At 46.7% G+C, this 17,506-nt stretch overlaps 1 protein-coding gene across 1 annotated transcript in view; it reads left to right on the plus strand.

The window, feature by feature from the left end:
- Positions 1-17,506, plus strand: part of dscamb (Down syndrome cell adhesion molecule b) — a 241,943-nt gene that overhangs the window by 138,927 nt on the left and 85,510 nt on the right. Inside the window, exons 5-7 of the mRNA XM_052110114.1 lie at positions 3,207-3,485; positions 13,371-13,646; positions 16,866-17,162. Of these exons, the coding sequence (XP_051966074.1) occupies positions 3,207-3,485; positions 13,371-13,646; positions 16,866-17,162 (852 nt within the window). The remainder of the gene's footprint in view (positions 1-3,206; positions 3,486-13,370; positions 13,647-16,865; positions 17,163-17,506) is intronic.

The following is a 17,506-nucleotide window of genomic DNA, read 5'->3' on the forward strand; positions in this document are numbered from 1 at the left end:
GCCACGTTCAGCGAGCCAGCGCCCACGCCTGCCACGGTCAACGAGCCAGCGCCCACGCCTGCCACGGTCAGCGAGCCAGCGCCTGTAGCCTCGACCGTCCCAGAGCCAGCGCCTGTAGCCTCGACCGTCCCAGAGCCAGCGCCTGTAGCCTCGACCGTCCCAGAGCCAGCGCCAGCAGCCATGACCGTCCAAGGGCCAGCGCCAGTAGCCATGACCATCCAAGAGCCAGCGCCCCTCGAGCCTTCTAAGGCTCCGCCTCCCAAGTCTCTCGAGTCTTCCAGGGCTCCTCCTCCCGAGCCTCCCAGGGCTCCACCTCCCAAGTCTCTCGAGACTTCCAGGGCTCCTACCAATCCTCCCAGGGCTCCTCCTCCCAAGTCTCTCGAGCCTCCCAGGGCTCCTCCTCCCAAGTCTCTCGAGCCTTCCAGGGCTCCTCCCCCCGAGCCTCCCAGGGCTCCACCTCCCAAGTCTCTCGAGCCTCCCAGGGCTCCGCCTCTCAAGCCTCTCGAGCCTTCCAGGGCTCCACCTCTCAAGCCTTCCAGGGCTCCGCCTCTCAAGCCTCTCGAGCCTCCCAGGGCTCCGCCTCTCAAGCCTCTCGAGCCTCCCAGGGCTCCGCCTCTCAAGCCTCTCGAGCCTCCCAGGGCTCCGCCTCGCAAGCCTCTCGAGCCACCCAGGGCTCCGCCTCTTGAGCATTCCAGGGCTCTGCCCCCCGAGCCTCCTACGGCTCTGCCTCCTGAGCCTTCCACGGCTCCGCCTCCCGAGCCTCCTATGGCTCTTCTCCCCGAGCCTCCTTCGGCTCCGCCTCCAGAGCCTCCTACGGCTCCACCTCCCGAGCCTCCTAGGGCTCTTCTCCCCGAGCCTCCTACGGCTCCGCCTCCAGAGCCTCCTACGGCTCTGCTCCCAGAGACTCCAGAACCTTCTAGAGCTCCGCCTCCCGAGCCTCCCTCGGCTCCGCCTCCAGAGCCTTCCAGGTCTCCGCCCCTAAAGCCTCCTACGGCGCCACCTCCCTAAGCTCCGCCTCCAGAGCCTTCCAGGTCTCTGCCCCTAAAGCCTCCTATGGCGCCCCCTTCCTCGGCTCCGCCTCCTGAGCCTTCCTCGGTTCCGTCTCCTGAGCCTCCCTCGGCTCCACCTCCAGAGCCTTCCAGGCCTCCGCCTCTAGAGCTGCCTACGGCGCCACCGCCCTCGGCTCCGCCTCCTAGGCCTTCCTCTGCTCCGCCTCCTACGGCTCTACTCCCAGAGACTCCAGAGCCTCCTACAGCTCCCCCTCCTGAGCCTCCTACGGCTCTGCCCCCAGGAACTCCAGAGCCTCCCAGGCCTCCTAGAACTGTCCCTGTCTTGAGGCCGCCTCCCAGGCCTCCTAGACCTGACCCTGTCTTGAGGCCGCCTCCCAGGCTTCCTAGACCTGTCCCTGTCTTATGGCCGCCTCCCAGGCCTCCTGAACCTGTCCCTGTCCTGTGGCCGCCTACCAGGCCTCCTGGGCCTGGACCTGTCCCTGTCCTGTGGCCGCCTCCCAGGCCTCCTGGGCCTGGACCTGTCCCTGTCCGATGGCTGCCTCCCAGGCCTCCTAGACCCGTCCCGGTCTTGTGGCCACCTCCCAGGCCTCCTAGACCTGTCCCTGTCCTGTGGCCACCTCCCAGGCCTCCTGGATCTGTCCATGCCCCTTGGACTGCCCTCTTGCCCTTGTGCCTCCGTGGACTGCCTAATTGCCCCTTGTGCCCCCTTGGTCTGTCTCCGTGTCCCTTGTGCCTCCTTGGTCTGTCTCCATGTCCCTTGTGCCTCCTTGGTCTGTCTCCATGTTCCTTGTGCCTCCTTGGTCTGTCTCCGTGTCCCTTGTGCCTCCTTGGTCTGTCTCTGTGTCCCCTGTACCTCCTTGGTCTGTCTCTGTGTCCCTTGTGCCTCCTTGGTCTGTCTCTGTGTTCCTTTGTGCCTTCTTAGTCTGTCTTTGTGTCCCTTGTGCCCCTTTGGTCTGTCCGTTCTCCCCCTCGTCTAGCCCCCCCTCTCCTGGAACTTTTGTTTGCTTTTTCTATTTTTTTTGTTGTTATTTAGGACCGTCTGGAATCCGGTCCTTTAGAGGGGGGATTATGTTACGTTCCTGTGTTGTCTGACCGTGTTTTCTGTTTTACTCAGCACTTCACACTCCATGTCAATTTCCTTGTGGTCCGGCCCGTGTTTTCACTAGTCCCTGTCTAAGAAAACTACACTTACCATCTTTCCTTGCCCTCACCACCTGCTAGCACTCACTCATTGTGTTCACCTGCTTATCGTTTAGTTCCATCACCTCTGTGTATATAACCCTGTTTATTTCTCCATTCCCCTGTCGGTCTTTGATGTTCGTGGACGCCTGTTACCCGTGCTCTCTGTCTTCATGTACTTCCCGTTGAACCCTTTGTATGCCCTCCGTGTTTTGTTTTACCTTTTCCCTCATTTAGTTTATCTTTTCCCATCGTGGATGTTTTCTTTGTGTTTTTTTTGTTATTCAATAAAGCCCTGCATTTGGATCCTCTCTCCTTGTCTGCCTTCACTTACATTCGTGACAGATATATTGAAGCAATATCTCAAGACATCAGCCAGGAAGTTTAAGCCCAGTCACAAATGAATCTTCCAAATAGACAATGACCCCAAGCATACCTCCAAATTTGTGGCAAAATGGTTTAAGGACAACAAAGTCAAGGTATTGGAGTGGCCATCACAAAGCCCTGACCTCAATCCGAAAATGTGTGGGCAGAATGGAAAAAGTGTGTGCGAGCAAGTAGGCCTACAAACCTCAGTTACACCAGCTAAGTCTGGAGGAATGGGCCAAAATTCTACATTTTTGGAAGTCTACCCAAAATATTTGACCCAAGTTAAAAAATTTGAAAACAGCTGATAATCAGGGCAGATTATTTCCTTTCAAAAGAGGGCGGGAAAATTGGTTAAATTAGCTGACAACTAGTGCTGTGTGTGATGTGCCTTTTGTTTCAGTGCTTTGTTGACCAGGTACTCTGAAACATGGAAGACACGTAGATGCATAGAGAATGAAGTTATTATTTAATTTCTTTTGAAGTTGTGTAATTAATTATCAAAAAAAGAACCAAAAAAAAAAAAACTGAACCAACAAACTATCTGTTCTGGCACAAGTTGTTTAAAAAAATTTGATATTGGTATTGGCACACAAATTTTGTATCGGTGCATCCTTACCACTGTTTACTACTTTCTTCTCTGTCTTGTAGAACCTGTGGACTCTGCTCCAGTGAGTCTGGATGGTTTTGAGCAGAGGGAGGTTATGGTGGGTCATCGGGTGGAGCTCCCGTGTAAAGCGTCTGGTCACCCGCCACCCAGATACCGCTGGCTGAGGGATAACAGCCCCTTAGAGTCAGACAGCCGGTACCACCAGAGTGTGTCAGGCCTTCTCATCGAGGCTACACGACCCAGTGACAGAGGCAGTTATGTGTGTGAGGTGTGGAACAGCTTTGGGAATGCCAAAGTGGTTGGACGACTCATGGTCAAACGTAAGTTATCCTTTAAAAGGGCCATGTTCTACACTTTTTTGGCATTTAATTTTTTATAAAAAGACACATTTTTTATTATTTTATATGCCAATTTTCCACCTTCTTTTTGCCCCTTAGAATTAAACAGGCTTTTAAGTGTAAATTTATCTATATGTACTTTTAAGACTTTTACTGTTTATGGTAATCTCTATTATGACTGGTTCACCATTTTACATGTGAAATGAGTTACAAAAAACATCCAATACAGTAAATGTTATCCCATCCTTCAGTAACAGCATGTGCAGTCTTTGCAAAGCCAGCATTACATTGTGAGAGCCAGGAACAGTTGTACAACGTGTGGAAAACTTCCACCATTTCTATATACCAATTGGAATAATACCATCTATCCTACTTACTCTTTCACCATGGATGGGTGGACCAAGTTGCTTAAAGGGGTAGTTCACCCCAAAATGAAAATTCTCTCATCATTTACACCCTCATGCCATCCCAGATGTGTATGACTTTCCTTCTTCAGCAGAACACAAACAAAGATTTTTTTTAGAATATCTCAGCTCTGTAAAGTAATTCATACAACTCCAGTGGTTGAATCAATATCTTGAGAATTGATATGACATGTGTGGGTGAGAAACAGATCAACATTTATACCTTTTTTTTATAAAAAATCTACACATTCACTTTCACTTCCACATTTTGGTCAAAGGTCAAAGGTGAAGACTGACTGTAAAAAATGACTTTTTTTTTTATCTGTTTCTCACACGCTTCAGAATATATGGATCTAAATCCTGGAGCCATATGGATAAATTTTATACTGCCTTTATGTTCTTTAGTACCTTCTGATTTCTGGTCACCCTTTGCTTGCATTGTGAGGATGAACTGTGTTTTTTTTTTTTTTTTTAATCCCTCTTTTCTCCCCAATTTGGAAAGCCCAATTGCCACTACTTAGTAGGTCCTTGTGGTGGTGCGGTTACTCACCTCAACCCGGATGGCAGAGGACAAGTCTCAGTTGCCTCTGCTTCTGAGACTGTCAATTCATGCATCTTATCACGTGGCTCCTTGTGCATGACACCGCAGAGACTCCGCATGTGGAGGCTCACTCTACTCTCTGCGATCCATGCACAACTTACCATGCACCCATTATGAGTGAGAACCACTAATCGCAACTACAAGGTGGTTACCCCATGTGGCTCTACCCTCCCTAGCAACCGGGTCAATTTGGTTGCTTAGGAGACCTGGCTGGAGTCACTCAGCACACCCTGGATTCAAACTTGTGACTCCAGGGGTGGTAGTCAGCGTGATGACAGTCAGCGATGAGTTTTCATTTTTAGGTGAACTATTCCTTTAATACTGCATAGGTGTTGATATGTAAATCTAGGTGGTCATATGTTAATATTCTTATGGTTGTGACTAGGAATGTGCCCAAAGCCAAATACCTTATACGGTAAGGCACGAATAATGACTTCAAAACAAAAAACAAATTCATCTGAATAGCATAAAAATGTTTGTATGACTGATTATCCAGAAAGCACAAGGATGAAGCAAAATTTTTAATAAACATATCCAAAATCACAACTAAATTATGAATCTGTACAGCCAATATTTCTATAGTGTAAACCTTATGAATGAAAATGTGCACGTTGTGATTTCAGATCAGATGGTCTCGACTCTCTCTGTTAATTGTGCGTGTCTGGAGCTTGTCAAGTGTAACATTAAGACATGACATCATATACACTTTCCACTTCTTGAAATGTCTGTGTTAATGTATCACACGATTCTCACGTGATTCTTATTTATTTATTTATAGCCTAAACCTGAGCGCGGTGTTAAATTCCTGACCTGAATTGATTTACAATCTCTTTAAAGTTGACCACATTTATATCCACTTCAGCGATTAAGGTTATTAACTGGTTAAGAATTTATTCCAAAAAAAAAAAGTTAAAATGCTCCATAAAGGTCTCTCATGTTTTCCAAGGACTCTTATTTTTAAGTTTTCCGCCGAACTACATTTCCCATAGTGCACTGCCCTCATCACTTCCATCTGTTTTCAATCATCCTCACCTGTCCTCCATTCCATCATCTGCCTTTGTATAAATACCCTCCTGTTTTGTTCATTCCCTGTCAGTTCTTGTATTGCAATGTTGTGTAGGTTTGTTTTATTGATTCCTTGTTTGATATCTTTCACTCTAGCGTCATTTTTTAAATATTTTAAGTTACTCCTGTGACTCCTTTCTTCCTCTCCCTGTACCAAACGTTACAGAAAAACTGACCGAACAAGATGGATATGCCTGCTGGTGTCAGGCTCCTCCTCCTCGAGCAAGGGGACCGTCCAGTTGAGGATCATGTCTGAGTTTTTACAACTGGCAAATTTAGTGCACTTTATTGACCACTTTCTGGTGATTTTCTTCAGGACTGGTCTTAATAGTGCACTAAAGGAGCTCAATCCTCACTGGATGCTACTCGAGTTTGTGGAGGTGGTCTTAAAACTTTGTGGCTAACCAGTCACTGTGGGTGTGGTGGGTGACGGCTTTGAATCTCCTCCCACAGTGGACTCTTCGAAGCCTTCCATGGCTCCACCCTCGAATCCTGACATGGTTAATGAGCCAGGGCCCACGCCTGTAGCCTCGACCGTACCAGAGCCAGTGCCTGGAGCCTCGACTGTCCCAGAGCCAGTGCCTGGAGCCTCGACTGTCCCAGAGCCAGTGCCTGGAGCCTCGACTGTCCCAGAGCCAGTGCCTGGAGCCTCGACTGTCCCAGAGCCAGAGCCAGTGCCTGGAGCCTCGACTGTCCCAGAGCCAGAGCCAGTGCCTGGAGCCTCGACTGTCCCAGAGCCAGAGCCAGTGCCTGTAGCCTTGACTGTCCCAGAGCCAGTGCCTGTAGCCTTGACTGTCCAGAGCCTGCTCTTGCGGAGCTAATAGACCCCGAATGGATTCCCGTCCATGTGCCCACCTCGACTACCCTTCTTCCTCCACTGTTTCCAGCCAGCATAATGGACACCCGGATTCCGCCCAGTGCCCTGGCCCTTCCTCCTCTGCTGGCCCACTCAAGACATTTGTTCATGCTCCTCCTGATCTGCCGGCTCCTCCCAAGTCACCGGCTTGACCATCGGTTCCGGTGACTTCACAGGTAAGGGATCTGTCGACTCTCTGACTCCGCCTAGGCCCTCCGAGCCCTGAACGCCACCTTGGCCCTCCGATCCCTCATCAACACCTCGGCTCTATGTCCCCTCGTCTCCACCGTGGACCCTCAGCCTATCGGCACCACCAAGGTCCCTCATCCCTCCAGCTCCGCCTTGGTCCATCTGTCACCTGGCTCCGCCTTTGGACCTATCAGGGACCTCCTTCCCACTGGCTCCGCCTTGGACCTCTGTCCTAATGGCTCCGCCTCAGTCCTCCGATCCCCCAGCTCTGCCTCGGTCCTCCAAGCCTTTGGCGCTACCTCGGTCCACCAAACCTTCGGTACCTTAACCCATCAGCTACTCTCTGTGAACCAATTTCCCTGGCTCCACCCCTCAAGTCTTTCACTGCTCTGCCTTCCAATGGCTCCACCCCTCGAGCCTCTCACGGCTCCACCTTCCATGACTCCATCCCTCGAGCTTTCCACGGCTCTGCATCCCTTGGCGCAACCCTTGAGCCTTGTATTGATTCCTTGTTTTATATATTCCACTCTAGCGTCATTTATTAAATATTTTAAGTTACTCCTCTCCCTGTACCCATCGTTACAAAAGGTTTAAATGCTCCATAGAGTATTCACCTATTAGGAATATTCCTTCTTATCTAAAACGAAGAAACTGAAACATTCTCTGTCTTTTTTTTTTTCTTTAAACTGTGCTAATTTTGAAAAAGTTAAGTGTTCTTGAACTCTGGTAAGGTGCTATATAAATTTAACATTATTATTATTACAACCCTAATTCTGAAAATGTTGGGACAGTATGAAAAATCCTAAGAAAAAACAAAAAGAGTGATTTGTAAATTATATTCACCATTTGCTATATTTAAAGTATTACATCTAAACATTATATGATGTACAGTAATTTAAAATCAGATGATTACAACACTCCAAAAAAAGAGTGTTTACCACAGTGAAATATTACCATTTCTTCTAATAACACTTATTAAGCATTAAGGCACTGAAGACACCAAACAAGTTTGTTAAATTTAAAAAGTGGAATTTTCCCCTATAGATCAATTATGCAGGTCTTCAGCTGCAAAATTGTACGGGGTCTTCGTTGCTGTATTGTGCAATTGGAGATGGTCAGGAGTGCGGGCAGGCTAATCTAGCACCCGCACTGTCCCTGGAAAAAACTGTGCTGGGTGGCAGTATATGCTGCTCCAAAATTTGTACATATTTGTCTGCATTAATGGTGCCCTCACAGATGTGCAAGTTACCCATGTCTATGGCACTGACACACCCCTGGCCCATACAGATACTGGGTTTTGGACCTGATGGTTGTCCGGGACTAGAGGAAAAGTATTAACCAAGCTATTATATTTAAAATAGTTTTTGAAAAACACAGCCATCATGTGGACTCATTGGACTAAAAAACACAGTTCCACTGTTCTACTTTCTATCTAAGATGAGACAGAGCCCAGAGAATTCGGCAGCGCTTCTGGACAGTGTTGATGTATGGATTCTGCTTTGCATAGTAAAGTCTTAACTTGCATCTGTGGATGCAGCAGCGAATGGTGTTGACTAACAAAGGTTTATTAAAGTAATCCCAAACCCATGTTCATGATATCCATTACAGATGAATGATGTTTTTTAAGAAAGTGATGTCTTAGGGATCAGAGATCACATGCATTCAGAAGTGGTTTTTGTTTTGCCCTTAATGCACCAGGATTTGACCAGATTCTTTGAATCTTTTAAATATATTGTGCACTGTACAGAGGGTGAAATGGCCAAAATCCTTCCAATTTGTCTTTGGGGAACATTGTTCTCAAGGTGCTGGATTATTTGCTGAAGCATCATTGGCAAATTGACAAGTCACGATTGATCCTTGCTCCTGAAGGACTAGGCTGTTTTTGGAGGCTCCTTATAAACTATGACACGATTGCCTCACCTGTTTAACATCTCCTTTTTCACATTGCCTTGTTATTTTAACTTGTAAAATTGTTATTAGTCTTAAATTGCCCCGTCTCAACTGAAATTACTGTACATTTTCAAAAATAAGTTATGAATGGTAAAACATCATATAATGTTTAGTTGTAGTGCTTTCAATATAGCAAAGGGTATTGTATCATTTACAAATCATTCCTATTTCATACTGTCCCAACATTTTTAGAGTTGGGGTTGTATAATTATTATTATTATTATTTTTATATTAAGTAAATTATGGTGTCCTATCGTAAAATTTCCTTTACTTTGATAGACTTACAGGACTTTCACCTGTTTGTAGGCTATATTGATTTTATTTAATGTTTGAATTTGTATTTATTTTTCACTGCAAAATGTGTGCTTGATATTTCACATTTGGCTTGACACCTCTTGCCTCCAGAAAAACACAGACAAACAAAAATTATTTTCGTTTCACTCATATATTAATATCAGAAATACCATGAGAAACCACAACATATTTCACAGTTAATGTATCCTACAAATTCATCTTGATGATGAAAAAGTTTATAAAATAATATTTTTTTAAATAATAATTGTATAATAATCATAATAATAATCATAATTATTATTAATAGGCTATTATTATGAAAATGCATATACAAGGCATATTTTATTAATAGAAACTATAAACATAAGAGTAACACTTAAAAATGGGCATTTAATTTAGTTTTGATGCACTTCCGGTTTAACCACCACCCCCACACCCGGTTCTATCCAAACACAGAGACAGATACAGATAATTTTGCCATATGAACAGATACAGATACAAATACAGAAAATGGCTTTGCTGCACACCCCTTCTTGTGACATCCTAACCATGATGGTTTCTGAATAAACAAAATAATTCATATTTCATTTCATTTGAATTTAATTTTATTAATTTATAAAGCACTTTCCAACCTTAATTGTAGACCAAAGGACTGAAAAGCGAGAGTTAAGATACATACAACATGCAACATAAAACAATGTTCACTTAAAAACACATCACACCCAAACATCTAAATGAAAAGCCAAAGAAAGGAAATTAATCTTTAAATGAGTTTTACAAGTAGCGATAGTGGAGGTGGCTCTTATTTCAAATAGCAAACTATTCCACAGCCTCGGACATGTGACAGAAAAGGCTCGATCACATCTGAGCTTCAAGCACAACCATAGAATAGTGAGAAATGATTAGTTCCCAGATCTTAACAATCTAGACAACTGATATGGAACAATCAGATCAGAAACATAAGCTGGAGCCAGGCCATTTACAGCCTTAAAAACATACAATAGCACCTTATAACTAATCCTGAACTCAAACGTCAGCCAGCGAAGAGAGGCCAGTATTGGAGTAACATGGTCCCTTTTCTTCACCTTCATGAGCAACCTGGCTGCCGCATTCTCAACCAATTGTAACCCTGTATTAAGAATATTGCAATAATTTAAATGAGATTATATGAAAGCATGTATGTGTTAGGGTTACCTGTCTTGTTTCACTGTTGCCCTTTTGTTTGCCATTTTTGTCACTTTTGCATTCCTTAGTTTTCACTTTTGTCCCTTGTGTAACTCCATAGTCTCTTTGTTAGCTTTCGTGTTCACCGTTCATTGTTTGCACCTGCCCTCGTTTATTTGCAATTTTGCTTCTGTTAATCACCTAGTTATCTTGTTTGAGTTCTGTTTGTTCATTGGTTCCTGTCTTCCCATGTCCACGTATTTAACCCTGTCTGTTTGTTTAGTCACTGTCTATCGTTGAATGTTGTTAGCCTGGTGTGTGTTCCCTGCCCGTTTTCCTCAGTCTTGTGTTCGTTTCCCCATCGAGGGTTTTTCCTTTGTTCCCGTGTTTTCCATGTACCTGCCTTGTTTGTTCCTCAATAAAAGTTGAACTGCACTTGGATCCGCATCTCCTCGTCTGCCTTCGCTGCCCATTCGTAACAGAACGATAGACCAACTATGGATCCAGCGGTTCAGCAAGCAAACTACCACCTGCTCTGCTTACAACAAGAAGACCGCCCTATAGAGGACTACATCCGTGACTTCCTTGAGCTGGCGAGTATTTCGGATTTCCCGGACTACTCTCTGGTGGTCTTCTTCAGGGGCAATCTACACCCCACACTGAAGGAGCGGCTGCCACAGGCGACGCATGACTGGATCCTCCGCGACTTCCTGGTGGCGACCCTACTGGTGTGCGCCTCACCGCTCGCGGTGGGCGTTGCTGAGAAGGACCCTGCCTCACTGTCCACAGTGGTGTCTCTCCAGCCACCCCCGGCGCCCCCTGTAACACCAACTCCACCTGTCAACGAGGTCACCCTCACGTCAGTCGCCTTCCACGAGCCAGCACGGCCCTCTTCTTCTGCCCGGAGGAGGGAGAGAAGACGGGCTTCCGCCTTCCGGTCCACGCCTGCCCCGGTCTTCGAGCCTGTGCCCACGCCTTCCACGGTCTTCGAGCCTGTGCCCACGCCTGCCCCGGTCTTCGAGCCTGTGCCCACGCCTGCCCCGGTCTTCGAGCCTGTGCCCACGCCTTCCACGGTCAGCGAGCCTGTGCCCACGCCTTCCACGGTGAGCGAGCCAGCGCCTACGCATGTCACTGTGAGCGAGCCAGCGCCTACGCATGTCACTGTGAGTGAGCCTGCGCCTACGCATGTCACTGTGAGCGAGCCTGTCGCCTCAGAAGTCAGTGAGCCAGTGCCTGTCGCCTCGACCGTCCCCGAGCCAGTGCCTGTAGCCTCGACCGTCCAAGAGCCAGCGCCAGTAGCCAGGACCGTCCAAGAGCCAGCGCCAGTAGCCAGGACCGTCCAAGAGCCAGTGTCAGTAGCCTCGACCGTCCCCGAGCCAGCGCCTGTAGCCTCGACCGTCCAAGAGCCAGTGCCTGTAGCCTCGACCGTCCAAGAGCCAGCGCCTGTAGCCTCGACCGTCCAAGAGCCAGCGCCAGTAGCCAGGACCGTCCAAGAGCCAGCGCCAGTAGCCAGGACCGTCCAAGAGCCAGTGTCAGTAGCCTCGACCGTCCCCGAGCCAGCGCCTGTAGCCTCGACCGTCCAAGAGCCAGTGCCTGTAGCCTCGACCGTCCAAGAGCCAGCGCCTGTAGCCTCGACCGTCCAAGAGCCAGCGCCCGTAGCCTCGACCGTCCAAGAGCCAGCGCCTGTAGCCTCGACCGTCCCTGAGCCAGCGCCTTTAGCCTCGACCGTCCCTGAGCCAGCGTCTGTAGCCTCGACCGTCCCTGAGCCAGCGTCTGTAGCCATGACCGTCCAAGCGCCAACGCCTCCCGAGCTTTCCAGAGCTCCGCCTCCCGAGCTTTCCAGAGCTCCGCCTACCGAGTCTTCCAGGGCTCCTCTCGAGCTTCCCAGAGCTCCGCCTCCCGAGCTTTCCAGAGCTCCGCCTACCGAGTCTTCCAGGGCTCCTCTCGAGCCTCCCAGGGCTCCTCCTCCCGAGCCTCCTACGGCTCCGCCTCCTGCGGCTCCGCCTCCTGAGCCTCCTACGGCTCCGCCTCCCGAGCCTCCCACGGCTCCTCCTCCCGAGCCTCCTATGGCTCTGCCTCCCGAGCCTCCTACGGCTCCGCCTCCGGGACCTGTCCCTGTCCGATGGCCTCCTCCCAGGTCCCCTGGGCCGGCCCCTGCTCTGCTGCCATCTCCCAGACCACCTAGACCTGTCCCTGTCCAAAGGCCGCCTCCCAGGCCTCCTCGACCTGTCCCCGTCTTGTGGCCATCTCCCAGGCCTCCTCGACCTGTCCAGTCTTGTGGCCTCCTCCCAGACCTCCTGACCCGGTCCCGGTCCTGCGGCCTCTTCCCAGGACCCCTGACCCAGTCCCTGTCCAGCGGCCTCCTCCCAGGTTCACCAAACCTGTCCTTGCCCTGTGGCCAGCTCCCAGGCCTCCTGAACCCATCCTTGCCCTGTGGCCAGCTCCCAGGCCTCCTGAACCCATCCTTGCCCTGTGGCCAGCTCCCAGACCTCCTGAACCTATCCTTGCCCTGTGGCCAGCCCCCAGACCACCTGAACCTGTCCTTGCCCTGTGGCCAGCTCCCAGGCCTCCTGAACCGGTCCCTGCCCTGTGGCCAGCTCCCAGGCCTCCTGAACCTACCCTTGCCCTGTGGCCAGCTCCCAGACCACCTGAACCTGTCCTTGCCCTCTGTGCCCCCTTGGACTTCCTGCCTGCCCTATGTGCCCCCCTGGACTTCCTGCCTGCCCATTGTGCCCCCCTGGAGTTCCTGCCTGCCCTCTGTGCCCCCCTGGACCTCTTGTCTGCCCCTTGTTGCCCCCTGGACTGCCTGTCTGCCCCTTGTTGCCCCCTGGACTGCCTGTCTGCCCCTCGTTGCCCTCTGGACTGCCTGTCTGCCCCTCGTTGCCCCCTGGACTGCTTGTCTGCCCCTCGTTGCCCCCTGGACTGTCTGTCTGCCCCTCGTTGCCCCCTGGACTGCCTGTCTGCCCTTCGTTGCTCCCCTTGGTCTTTCTGCCCACCACAAGCCCCCCCCCCTCCAGTCAATGGACATTTGTTCTTCATGTTTTTTTTTTTTGTTCTGTTACTGTTGATCGTCTGGAATCCGATCCTTGAGGGGGGGCTATGTTAGGGTTACCTGTCTTGTTTCACTGTTGCCCTTTTGTTTGCCATTTTTGTCACTTTTGCATTCCTTAGTTTTCACTTTTGTCCCTTGTGTAACTCCAAGTAGAAAGTTGGGAATTCAGACTTTGCAAGCTGATGAGAACATTAAAAGATTTTAGAAGACAACAAAGTTTGGGATGAGAACACTCATCTGTTGAAATAATTATTTCATTTAATGGTGTATATGTGTGTTTGTCCTTCCCCAGAGCCTTTGAAAGCAGCGGTGAGCCCGCGCAAGGTGCGAGGCAGCGTGGGTAGCCAAGTGTCTCTGGTCTGCAGCGTGACTGGCTCTGATGAATATGATATCACTTGGTACAGGAACGGTGAAAGGATTTATCCTGGTATAAATGTACGCATCACAGGTATCAACAACGAGAATTTGGTGATGGAAGGAATGGCCAAGAGTGATGGAGGGGCGTATCAGTGCTTCGCCCGGAATGGAAAGATGTCCACACAAGATTTAGTTCAGGTCATCTTGGAAGGTATGTCCAACTACGTGAAAAAAAGATACAGAATTTTTGTTAATGGTGCACTATACAAGCTGATATAGCAGTCATCTTGAACTTATGCTGACACCTAGTGTGGATGCAGTACCATGCAAAAGCATTGTAGAAATGCACTATTAGCAGTAATGATTCATTTCTTTTGTTAGTGAAAGTGTCGGGGTTCTGGGTTAAATTACAGAGTTAAACCATTTAGTATTTGGCTCAACCTGGTCTCATAGAATCACGTTACTTTAACTACATATTTGCAAAATTATTTTTCGTGGCTCGTTGTACGTATCATTGCAGTTTCCAGGTAAATGCTAGAGGCATTATAACAACGACTTCAATTCGCTTTCAGGCAAATTACATATGGCAGATGATCAGTCCATAAACACTTACTTTTTGCTCTGTTCCTCCCACAATGCTATCTTATGAGATCTAAACACTTTTACTATAGCATACCGTATAGATAACATCATAGCATATAGAGAACACATGCTTCTTGACTTATATGATTGGACTGCCAGATATTAAAATACATTTTTACCCAAAATTGGATTTTAAATAGAAACTAGACACAGACACCACTCTTTTGAATTTAACATGCAATGTGATAAGGTCAAATGATAACAAAAGTGAGGACATGTGACAACGATGCAGCACACTACAGATTGAAATGTTTACTGTGAAATAATTACTATTTTTTCACTCACTGTTGTTAACAAACAGTAAGCATTATGCACTGTATAGTACTGTATATTACTATTATAGTAAGTACTATTATAGTGCTGTGTACTGTGGCATGGCGGCTCATTTCAGCTTATTGTGGCCCGTTTTGCGGCCGGCCCGGTTCTCCCTATGGCCAGGCCGCCCAGGCAGATTACCAATCCAGCCCTCTCTATGATGCCTGTTTCAGACCACATGAAAGCTCTGAAATCATGCAACCCTGCATAAACTGCTGCATTCTATAATGATTATATCACATTCATATATTCATATATTACATACAGTACATTACATTCTATAACAAAAGTTCCCCTATTACTGCCTCTGTTTTGAAATACTCTCCTCTAAATTTGGAAAATGTTGTCACTTTTGCTTTAATTTATCATGAATAGTGAAATGGTGTGATCTGATGATCAGATGTGTAAATGTGTATGTGTTTTAATATAACCCTGCAGAATGCTCTGGTGTCACTGTACTGCCGAAATGATTTGTTATGTCTCATATTGCCACATAATGTATATTTCACAGGCTCTAAGCCTGAAAACCCTTTTGCTAAGTACCATGCTATAAGTAAAAAAATGGCAAAATTGGCTTTTTCTAGCATTAGTTTATTATTAATTATAATTTGGCATCTAGTTTTGTGCAACTGGTTATTAAATATAGCCCTACTTAAACCTGGTCACAACAAAAACCACACAAAGATATCAAAATGTAAAAACAATGTCATAAAACACTTAAATTGACTCTTTTGTTGTCATTGAAGTCTTGATAGTACACTGGATTTTGGGGAGTAGTGTAATATGTGCTTATAAATCTTTAAAAACATGCATCAACAAACAGTACAGCCATAATAATGATTGTTCCAAACAGGTACTCCCGCCCCAAACTCACACCATTTTTGGAGCCATAAGCTGACATGTCAGACCATGTAACCATTTTTACGCTCTTCGGGAAGTCAACCTACGAACAGCTTGAAGCTGTTTCTGTACATTAAAGGGATAGTTCACCCAAAAATGAAAATTCTTTCATTATTTACTCACCCTCATGATATCCCGGGTGTGTATGACTTTCTTTCATCACCAGAATACATTTGAAGAAAAATTAAAAATATCTTAGCTCAGTAGGTCCTTAAAATGCAAGTGAATGGAGATTTCTCTTTTGAAGCTCCAAAAATCACAGACAGCCAGCATAAACATTATCGATATGACTCCAGCTGTTAAAATATTTTCTACTGAAGTGACACGATTGCTTTTGGTTTGAAAAAAGATACGTAAGTATTTTCAACTATAATCCAATGCTTCACGAAAGGATGAGTCCAAGCAGTCTCTCGTGTGACATTCTTGCGTTGCCATAGATATAGTCTCATGTTCTCCACTCGGTTGAGACATCCAGCACATAAACACACCATTGTGAGTAAAGAAACCGATCAATACAGATCTAAATCAAAACCATCCAAGGTACTGTACAGCGTTCCCCCTTCACACTTGTGTCAAATCTTGAGTGTTTCAAATGCCAATGTGATTACAACACATGCTTATATCACTGCAGAACGGAAGCATGATTTTCAGTTAAAAAAACATAAATATTTATAGTTTTAGCACCAAAAGTGATAGTGTCTCTTTAAAAAACATTAATTTAACAGCTGGTTTCATATGGATGACGTTTATGCTGACTGTCTGTGATTTTTGGAGCTTCAAAAGAGAAAACTCCATTCACTTGCATTTTAAAGACCTATATTAAAGATACTTTTCTATTTTTATTAAAATGTGTTCATAACACATATTTTAAAGGTTACAATCAGGTTAAACTTTGTGATTGTTGGGCTTCCTTCTGATCTACCCCTTTTGGTATAACATTGCGTTTGTACAGCTGCCCTTTTATTTTGTGTATGCCAGGTTGTCCCAAATTTGAGGTAGTTCAGGGGGTCCATTTCACTGAGGAGTGTGCTTTATCTCTGTTTGTCGTATGGAATGCAGTTCTGCATGGCTGCTCAGATCCAACAAAGTATCACTTTATTATATTAGATGGCAGCAAGTTCTAGGAAAATGTATTTTCCTCTATCACCCTCTATTAAAATATACAGATCTGAAATGCAGGTGGCACTCTAATGCAGCTGAGCACTCACCATGTGCTCATCCACAGGCATGCAGTCTATTTTGTGATCGCAAGCATGTTCCCCAATGTTTTGTAGAATTGCTCAGCCTCTGAGTAGACTAGAAGCTTAATAAAGGTGTTGTTGGAAACTTTTGATTCTTATCTTTGCAGTTATAATAGATAATCATCGTTTGCCAGGAAAATATGGTGCCAAGTCAGCAAATTACTTTTATATTTTGCATATTTTGTTCTGGGCATCTGAGACATAGCATTGGATCATTTGCCCTAGCAAGCTCACTGACTAGTAGAAAATGGCTAATTTTGAAGAAAAAAGGTAAGAGCTGATATTAAATGTGTGGCTTAATATGTTTTATCAATAACTTCCATTTTTTCTAGATGGGACACCAAAGATTCTCTCCGCTTTCAGTGAGAAAGTGGTGAGTCCGAACGAGCCTATCTCACTGGTGTGTCATGTGAAGGGAACCCCCCTCCCCATGGTCACTTGGACCCTGGACGACGACGCTGTCATCAAAGACAGCAACCATCGCATGGATCGCATCATCACCACGGAAGGCCATGTGCTCAGCTACCTGAATGTGTCGCATACACAGGTCAGCGACGGCGGCGTCTACCGCTGCACCTGCAACAACTCTGCGGGATCGGTCTCGTACCAGGCTCGAATAAACGTAAGAGGTGCTTGTCAGATCAGCTCCTCAAAAACACACCCACACCACACAATTACCCCATACAAGTTTCTGCTTTTGTTTTCTATGTCTGCGTGGAGATTTTAGTCAGAAGACGTATAGCATTGTCAAGTTTTCATTGCAGTGCAGCCTCCTAAATAAAGTCAGTCATTAATTTTATGCAAATCTTGCGCTACTACAGTCTACAGTATGTAGGCACTAAATTATATTTTTAAATGAGGGTTGTCAACTTTTTTTGAACATGATACACCATTTAATTAATTGAATAAATGGTGTTTGACACTAACTACCACACCTAGAGACACAAGTTTGAATCCAAGGCATGTTGAGTGA

This window comes from Xyrauchen texanus, chromosome 38 (assembly GCF_025860055.1).
Source record: "Xyrauchen texanus isolate HMW12.3.18 chromosome 38, RBS_HiC_50CHRs, whole genome shotgun sequence".
NCBI lineage: Eukaryota > Metazoa > Chordata > Actinopteri > Cypriniformes > Catostomidae > Xyrauchen > Xyrauchen texanus.